This window comes from Bremia lactucae, linkage group LG13 (assembly GCF_004359215.1).
Source record: "Bremia lactucae strain SF5 linkage group LG13, whole genome shotgun sequence".
Lineage (NCBI taxonomy): Eukaryota > Oomycota > Peronosporomycetes > Peronosporales > Peronosporaceae > Bremia > Bremia lactucae.
This window is the reverse complement of record NC_090622.1, coordinates 3,383,620-3,392,511: the sequence shown is the minus strand read 5'-3', so window position 1 is coordinate 3,392,511 and position 8,892 is coordinate 3,383,620. Positions and strand designations below refer to the sequence as shown.

General features: G+C 48.1%; 4 protein-coding genes across 4 annotated transcripts; 1 reads left to right on the top strand and 3 right to left on the bottom strand.

The window, feature by feature from the left end:
* Positions 1-204: 204 nt before the first annotated feature.
* Positions 205-1,954, bottom strand: CCR75_008365 (uncharacterized protein; the record flags this gene model as incomplete). Its single annotated transcript, XM_067966417.1, has 2 exons — positions 205-1,265; positions 1,921-1,954. The coding sequence occupies 2 exons, from the start codon at positions 1,952-1,954 to the stop codon at positions 205-207; spliced, it is 1,095 nt and encodes a 364-aa protein (XP_067823318.1).
* A 137-nt stretch (positions 1,955-2,091) lies between these two features.
* Positions 2,092-4,935, top strand: CCR75_008363 (uncharacterized protein; the record flags this gene model as incomplete). The annotated part of the gene is made up of 1 exon (XM_067966415.1): positions 2,092-4,935. The coding sequence occupies one exon, from the start codon at positions 2,092-2,094 to the stop codon at positions 4,933-4,935; it is 2,844 nt and encodes a 947-aa protein (XP_067823320.1).
* CCR75_008364 (uncharacterized protein) lies at positions 2,256-3,943 on the bottom strand (the record flags this gene model as incomplete). The annotated part of the gene is made up of 3 exons (XM_067966416.1): positions 2,256-2,686; positions 3,089-3,765; positions 3,918-3,943. 3 exons carry the CDS (start codon positions 3,941-3,943, stop codon positions 2,256-2,258), a joined length of 1,134 nt encoding a protein of 377 aa, XP_067823317.1.
* A 2,157-nt stretch (positions 4,936-7,092) lies between the features above and the next one.
* On the bottom strand, positions 7,093-8,562 carry CCR75_008362 (uncharacterized protein; the record flags this gene model as incomplete). Its single annotated transcript, XM_067966414.1, has 1 exon — positions 7,093-8,562. The coding sequence occupies one exon, from the start codon at positions 8,560-8,562 to the stop codon at positions 7,093-7,095; it is 1,470 nt and encodes a 489-aa protein (XP_067823319.1).
* Positions 8,563-8,892: the final 330 nt, after the last annotated feature.

The window sequence follows — 8,892 nt, the reverse complement described above, 5'->3', positions numbered from 1 at the left end:
CAGATCGAGCGCACAAAAGATTTTGCCAACAGAAGATATCATGAAGCTTTCAGTTTGCCTGGCTTTCATGGCCGTGGCGCGCGAGACCGCTTTTGCGTGGACATTCGATGCATCGGAGGTCAATCATCACGAGGGTATTGATGGAGAGCACCAACCCCTGCAGCGAACTTGGACCATCACCAGCACAGCGCAACTGGAGCAGCTTTACTTGGCCGTGCCTGGTCGCGTTTTCGTCGAGTTGGATCCATCTCTACTTCCAATGACGAAAAACCCGGAGGAGAAGGCTCCGTCAAAGGAGCTTCCAAATGTCCCCGTCAAGGTGAATTCCGCTACTGAGAGGCCGGGAGTTCTCCCTGGTGTTACCCCTGGTGTAAGGCCAGGGTTTATCCCCGGAGTTGTACCTGGGTTCGTACCTGGAGAGAATCCTGCAGAACACAATGAGGGACCGAGATGGAAGAAAAACGAGAGCAGCCTGGTTGACAAGACTGTCGAAGTCCCGTCTAAGGCCACTTCAACGAAAATCCCGGTGACAAGCTCTCCTGATACAATCGCTACTGAGGTGCCGGGCGTTCTTCCTGGTGTGACTCCTGGCGTTAGGCCAGGAGTGATTCCCGGAGTTGAGCCTGGGTTTGTACCTGGAGAGAATCCTGCTGGACAGAAAGCTGGCAGCGGCCTGGCAGACAAGTCCTCCGAAGCCCCGTCTAAGGCCACTGCAACGAAAAACCCGGTGACAAACACTCCTGAAACAACCGCTTCTGAGGTGCCGGGAGTTCTTCCTGGTGTGACCCCTGGTGTTAATCCAGGAGTGATCCCTGGAGTTGAGCCTGGGTTTGTACCTGGAGAGAATCCTGCTGGACAGAAAGCTGACAGCGGCCTGGCAGACAAGTCCTCCGAAGCCCCGTCTAAGGCCTCTGCAACGAAAAACCCGGTGAGAAACACTCCTGAAACAACCGCTTCTGAGGTGCCGGGCGTTCTTCCTGGTGTGATCCCTGGTGTTAATCCAGGAGTGATCCCTGGAGTTGAGCCTGGGTTTGTACCTGGAGAGAATCCTGCTGGACAGAAAGCTGACAGCGGCCTGGCAGACAAGTCCTTCGAAAACCCGTCTGAAGCCACTGCTACGAAAAACCCGGTGACAAGCGTTCCTAAAACAACCGCTTCTGAGGTGCCAGGCGTTCTTCCTGGTGTGACCCCTGGTGTCAACCCAGGAGTAATTCCTGGAGTTGAGCCTGGATTTACACCTGGAGAGAATTTTGCTGGACAGAAAGCTGANCCATTAAGAAAAGATTTCCCTTTAAGCAGCTGCTCGAAGAGTGATTATAAAAAAAAAAATGTTTTTTTTGGATCAGAATTTTTCCACATGTGCATGTTACTTCTAAACCACTTTTTATCCCGAAGTTACAAAGTCATTTTGCCGAGGAAACACATGTCTGCACTATGAAGCTTGTTTTATCATTAATTGACGGTTCATAGAGGTAAGAGCATTAAAATCATATTTAGTTAATGGGCAACACGCGTTTCCAGTATTATACACGGTAGTTTTGTAGCAGCAGTGCAACAGTTTTGTTCATTGGCCGAATTTACTGTTACAATCCCCCCCCAATCGCTGCTAGAATTGCGAATGGGTGGTGAGTAGGGTACAGGGCGCGAAAAAAACAAGGGCATGCCCTTGGGGCATGCCTTCTTCCCTTGGGCATGCCACTTTGCGTGCCCTATATTAATTTAATAACCAATATAACCAATTTGATTTAATTGATTAATTCTACTAGCATAGATGTAGTGCATTAGATGAGATGTAACAATCATAAGACCTTATCAATGCTAAAATCTTCTCCTATGCTATTACTTGCAGACATGTGTTCATTTCGTGGCATTTTGCACAATTTTTTTAAAAATTTGACAAAGCGCCTCGACTTCAAGCACGAGACTTCTCGAGAAATTTAAAATCATAAATCATTGGTGTTAGATATCTAAGCGTTTTGGAGTTTTTTATTGATATGAAATCTCTATCTTGCGCGACGACGAATACTTAAAAAAGACAATTCCGAAAAATCCAGATCGAGCGCACAAAAGATTTTGCCAACAGAAGATATCATGAAGCTTTCAGTTTGCCTGGCTTTCATGGCCGTGGCGCGCGAGACCGCTTTTGCGTGGACATTCGATGCATCGGAGGTCAATCATCACGAGGGTATTGATGGAGAGCACCAACCCCTGCAGCGAACTTGGACCATCACCAGCACAGCGCAACTGGAGCAGCTTTACTTGGCCGTGCCTGGTCGCGTTTTCGTCGAGTTGGATCCATCTCTACTTCCAATGACGAAAAACCCGGAGGAGAAGGCTCCGTCAAAGGAGCTTCCAAATGTCCCCGTCAAGGTGAATTCCGCTACTGAGAGGCCGGGAGTTCTCCCTGGTGTTACCCCTGGTGTAAGGCCAGGGTTTATCCCCGGAGTTGTACCTGGGTTCGTACCTGGAGAGAATCCTGCAGAACACAATGAGGGACCGAGATGGAAGAAAAACGAGAGCAGCCTGGTTGACAAGACTGTCGAAGTCCCGTCTAAGGCCACGTCAACGAAAATCCCGGTGACAAGCTCTCCTGATACAATCGCTACTGAGGTGCCGGGCGTTCTTCCTGGTGTGACTCCTGGCGTTAGGCCAGGAGTGATTCCCGGAGTTGAGCCTGGGTTTGTACCTGGAGAGAATCCTGCTGGACAGAAAGCTGGCAGCGGCCTGGCAGACAAGTCCTCCGAAGCCCCGCCTAAGGCCACTGCAACGAAAAACCCGGTGACAAACACTCCTGAAACAACCGCTTCTGAGGTGCCGGGAGTTCTTCCTGGTGTGACCCCTGGTGTTAATCCAGGAGTGATCCCTGGAGTTGAGCCTGGGTTTGTACCTGGAGAGAATCCTGCTGGACAGAAAGCTGACAGCGGCCTGGCAGACAAGTCCTCCGAAAACCCGTCTAAAGCCACTGCAACGAAAAACCCGGTGACAAACACTCCTAAAACAACCGCCTCTGAGGTGCCAGGCGTTCTTCCTGGTGTGACCCCGGGTGTCAACCCAGGAGTAATCCCTGGAGTTGAGCCTGGATTTATACCTGGAGAGAATCCTGCTGGACAGAAAGCTGACAGCGGCCTGGCAGACAAGTCCTTTGAAAACCCGTCTGAAGCCACTGCTACGAAAAACCCGGTGACAAGCGTTCCTAAAACAACCGCTTCTGAGGTACCAGGCGTTCTTCCTGGTGTGACCCCTGGTGTCAACCCAGGAGTAATTCCTGGAGTTGAGCCTGGATTTATACCTGGAGAGAATTTTGCTGGACAGAAAGCTGACAGCGGCCTGGCAGACAAGTCCTTCGAAAACCCGTCTGAAGCCACTGCTACGAAAAACCCGGTGACAAGCGTTCCTAAAACAACCGCTTCTGAGGTGCCAGGCGTTCTTCCTGGTGTGACCCCTGGTGTTAATCCAGGAGTAATTCCTGGAGTTGAGCCTGGATTTACACCTGGAGAGAATTTTGCTGGACAGAAAGCTGAGAGCATCCTGGCAGACAAGTCCGTCGAAGTCCCGTCTACGGACCCTGCAACGAGGACTCTAAAGTCATACACTCCCGAATCTCCCGCTTCTGAGATGCCGGGCGTTCTTCCTGGCGTGACCCCTGGAGTTAATCCAGGAGTAATCCCTGGAGTTGAACCTGGGTTTGTACCTGGAGAGAAGGCTGTAGGACCAAATGCTGCGAGTGGCCTCTCAGACAAGACTTTTGAAGTCCCGTCTTTAATGCTGCGAAAACATCACCAACACAAGAAGGATGATGAAGAGTCAGAAAGAGAAGAGACTATCGTTGCCAAAATTGTAGTTACTGGCAATTCGACCGACTTACTGAATATGTTCGAGGTTGCACCGCTACATTCCCGCCGCAACGATGGACTTACACTTCACCTGAAAAACGAGGATGCATATGGCAAAGGTTACGTGCAGACACAAATTTTTTTGTTTGAAAAAAATTTACTGCGCCGTGTTACTACGGCCTTTGCTGGCGATGTTGTGCTGAATGATGATGTGGTGATGGTGAGAGATACCGAAGCCGACGTCAGTTTCGCGTGCGTGGGCGACGGTAACTTGTATTTTGAATCTAAGGTCAATGCCACGCTGGGGTCATTGGAGGTAGAAGTGACAGGCAGTGGCGTGGTGCAGATGAAGATCCCTTTCATGAATCTTGACGGCAATTTGAATGTAGAAGTTGCTGGCAGCGGTGTAGTTGCGCTTATCACAGACAGTTTTGCGGCCGACAGTGTGAAGACGACGCTTTCTGGATCCGGAAATATTGTGATGGACACTAACGAACTACTTTTGCAGAAGCTTGAAGCGTCGGTTTATGGATCGGGTACTTCCAGCTTCGCCACGACGGGCTCTGTGGATAAAGAGACGCTGAAGTTGTCGGGTTCAGGCCAATTGCTTGCTGGATCGATCGTTGCACGCAGGTCAGATGTGGAAGTGTGGGGTGACGGTGAACTCTTTGTGCAGGTAACGGACAAGCTGACAGTATCTACGTCGGTTTGGGGCAGGGTTGGATACGTAAACACGACGCCATCGAATATAAAGATAAAAGGCTGGTGGTTCTGGCGTGAGGCTAGCTCTATTGTATACTCTGCAGCTGTAAACAAGGTGGTCATTTACGAGCCGGCTGTCGTGCCGACCAAGCGCCCAGTCTACTTTTCTATCGAAACTTCAAAGTCAGCTCTTTCGAATGATCCAGACTACGTGATCGTTAAAACTGAGCAGAAACAGGCGGATCTAATGACCATGTCGCTGTCTAGTGTGCAGCACATCGATGAGTCGCAGGGGCTATTCTACGCAATTATCGGCGCCAGCGTGATGGTTGCTAACGTAGTGGCTGCTCGATCGTGGGCTGCGCGCCGTTCGCGGCGTCAGTACACGCGTCTTCGCTAGGCTGCACTCTACGCGCCATTTTCGCTCTATCCAATTAAAATTCTGAGGCAGTCATTTAAGTTGAATGGAACAACGGCGAATTGTTGACAGCTAGTTCCCGCTTGTTGGCTGCGCATCGATTAAGGAAGTACTTATCATACTTTGAAACTGATTCTTGTAGTCAATAAAGCCTTGATCTTTCTTTTGTTACATTTATTTTTCTTCCGCATGTCGGTGGTAGCTGGTATCTTCTGCTTAAAATGGACAAAGGCATATTCAAGCAAGCCGCCTACATCATAAGATACAGCAGTTGTCAAAGCTCGGGATAGTAATCATTCAAACAGCAATTTGTCAGGCAAACACGGAATAAGTTTCTGGTGCGATAGGATCGAATAAGGTGCTAACCAAAACTTTTATCGATTTTTTTAAATGAAGATATCCGTCACTTACCTGAAAAAAGGTATGTTCAAATGTTTTCTTAAAAAATTTTTTGGGCGACAAGTCCAAAATGCACTCGCGGAAAAAAATATTCTTTTCCCGGTTCAGTTCTTGAAAAATTTAATTCGACCGGCAGCAGCGCAGATTCACGAAGTGTGCCCAATACGTCCTGTGCTACTTTGATCTTTGATCGCCGTAGCATGGTCACTGAGGCCCATAAGCGACTTGTAACCGACTTTCGAGGAATACGACTCGATTTGGCCACGACGTTTAAGGTAGATGTTAAATCATCATTTTAAAGACCTGTTGCTGTATCCAGACGGTTGCTTCTGGCGAGCACACGAAATTGATGTTGGTGATAACAGCGAGTCGCATATGAATGAGATGCATCGGCATGACTGGCGCATTGATTACGTTCGGCTCCATATATCGAGCACAAAGCATTCGTGAATTAAAATATATACTTGAGCCTTGCATCGTCGTCGCGTAATTAAGAATTTCTTGAGCCCGCGACCTCTGACTCGCAAATTTAATTGACTATAATGTCAATAAGAAAATTAGCCGATCACAGAGCCGAGACAGATCACTAAAGGACTCATTGGCATCGTCACGTAGCATTCGATCATGATCGCAAGGTCAGCGGTTATAATTACAATGAATTCGCGTTGTTGGTGGATCATCACTAGTTTATGTTGCAGATTAGCAAAGTGACGTTGACTTGCTGCAGTTGAATTGATTCAGCGCAGGTAGAGCCGCGACATTAATTCGCCGCTGTCGACTGGGGAAAAACTAGACGATACGTCGGGCGAACAGAAATTAGGTGCGGTGACATTAGTGCGTTGCATCCATCGCAGTGTTTTTGCTAAAGCCTACCTAAAAATGGGACAGACTGGCTCCAGGCACCTACCTCATCACGCACCGTAACGCCAGCCTTGAATTGCAGATCCAGCTTATGTGCACTGCATCAAATTTGCAGCACGTTATGGTCGCGAGCTCAACCAACTGCTTTGCACATCATCGATTGTCCAATGTTAATTCGCAGTCGTCGGTTTTCAGACGCTGATCAGCTTGTGAAGCCGTCAAATTGATACGGCGCGATTTCTAGCGTGCGTCTTCGACAACTTTACCTGGTTGTCAGCCGTGTGGCGATCAAAATAGTATTTAGGTCAGATGCGCACACCCCGGACGACGAAGCGAATACGAACGTCGAATAACATTGTGTACAATTAAGAAATTGCTTAATCCCGCTCATCTGGCGAGCATAAATTTAGTGTGCGTTAAGAGTTTCGAAGATTTGACGAGAAGTAAGACTCAGACGATACGTGCGGCATTGCAAGATGAAATTGCCTGACATTCTTTTAACAACCTTGCAATTTCCTTCCTCTCGTCGCTTAAATAGTATTATTGCATTGTATCTCAACTTGTTTACTTCTAGAGCTTGCCTGAAGACAGCCATTCAGCCAGATGTAATCGCTGCATATCGTATATTTAAAAAAAATGGAAAATATACTATTCTGAATCGGTATAGATTGCCACCAGTCATCATTTATGATGTTTTTTTCGCTTTTTGATATGACTGCGCGCGGACTTCCTTAACCAATATCAATGTAATATGCACGCATTATTATTAATCATATTGAAAGAAAAACTCATCTAACACAAAACGTCCATATTATCATTATTAGTTTGTGCAACATGCATTCTGATAAGCGCGCTTAGAGCATCAGTGGCTCGGCCCCGCTATCCTTCGCTCTCGGCGCTTCCCTTAGCAAGTAGCTGCATAGGCTCATGATCTTCGCACATCATGACCCACCTAGTTTTCACGGGTAAAATGTGGCAATTAACACGCGTGACTTTGAGTCCCTTTGTGACTTCTAAATCCGCTTGCGTCCAATTGTTGCGCTGGTCGGGCATCGTGCAAATGTGGCCTACCTTAGGCTGTCCACAACGACCGCATTTGTACATCTTTTTGTTTATGTCGTCCAGACTTATCTTCTTACTGCCTGATGAGGAGGCAGATGGGCTCGAGCTGTTTCGCTCCGGTGATCGCTGTGAGGCAAGTCCGGTCATATTTGGCTCCTCTAAGACCGAAAGGAAATCCAAATTCATTTGAGACATATCCATCGACAACCCTGACGAGCGATGGGTGCGACTACGAGCTGCTGCGCGTGGCGGCAGATTGCTACCAAGTGAGGAGCGTCGCCCATGCAGCGAAATAGTAGCTCCGCTAGCAATTTCAGGTGGCACTTGAAATTGAACTTGCTGCACATTAATTTGGGGTAGCGCAAGAAAACTTGTAGAGTCTAGATAATTGGCGATAGGAATCGAGTACCCCTGATTCGGATTAATGTTCTGCTGGGCCTGCTGATGTACTTGCAAAGGCACCAGCCGCTGTTCCTTATTTTGCTGCGCCAACACGCGAAATTGATCAAGGTTGTAAAGCAGATTCACAGGATTTGAGTGATGTCTTATGTGATGGTTTACTGGACGCTTGCGCTTCATTTTGAGCTCGTTCACGCCCTCCTGGATCCGTTGCGTGCGGTAATCCACCGGTAAAGCCCCAGTGCTTGGATAACCATTGCCATTTACAGTCACTAGTTGGGAAGGCGTTCGTTTATGTTCATTATTAAGCTCTGTCCATGACAAGTCCTTAAGAAACTCATCCATCTCTTGAAACGACTCCCCGTGCGAACTCGCTATGCCGACTAATTGCACGGGATCAGTAAGCGGTTCGATCTGGTCCAGACCAAGTGACATTACGTTATGTTGCTGAGTAAACTCTAATCGGTGAGGGGGCAGCGCGGGTTGTGTAATGACGCTGGGCGCCATGGTGGCGATACCAAGGCCTTGCAATATGTCTGGGTTCGAGCGCACTCGCTTGTGCTTGTGTTGCGGCGCCACTCGGTAATTCGTTCCCATAGCCGTTGAAACGTTCGGATTGAAAGAAAAGTTAAGCGGCGTGAGCAAGTCTTCGCCTTCGGACTTGGGCGCCATCATATTCGTCGGGGATGAGCTGGGTACGTCGCTGTCCAGCAACATTTGATCGTCAAGCATTACGTAAGCAGTAGAAGTAGAGGATGCTTCATTAAAGGAGCTATTGCTGCCTTCAGCATTCAAGGAGACGCCACTAGAAGAGTCTCGACCGCCCTCGAGAAAATTGTAGTCGAGCGGCAAGCCGTCGAACAAGTCAAACGTCTTAGAGTCTGTCATCGAGATGTGAAGAGAATGCGATAGGGGAAGGCTAGATTTAAACGGGCAACATGTCCCTCCACTGGCAACTGAAGCTCTTACGGTGCTATCACTTTTTAAAGGTCAGGCAGGAGCTTAGACTACCATTAAGGTTAGGCCTCGTAAGTTTTTAATGCAAAATGTACATACAATTTCCCAAAACTCACATTTGCAGAAAGCTGCTTTTATGGTCTTGTCGCAATAATTATTAACATTTTGCCCGACTCCCATGCGTATCCTCGTATAACAGGCTAAAGTTGCCCTACGTACCACAAACCCATAAAGTACCCTTTGAAACGGGGTGTATCGTTA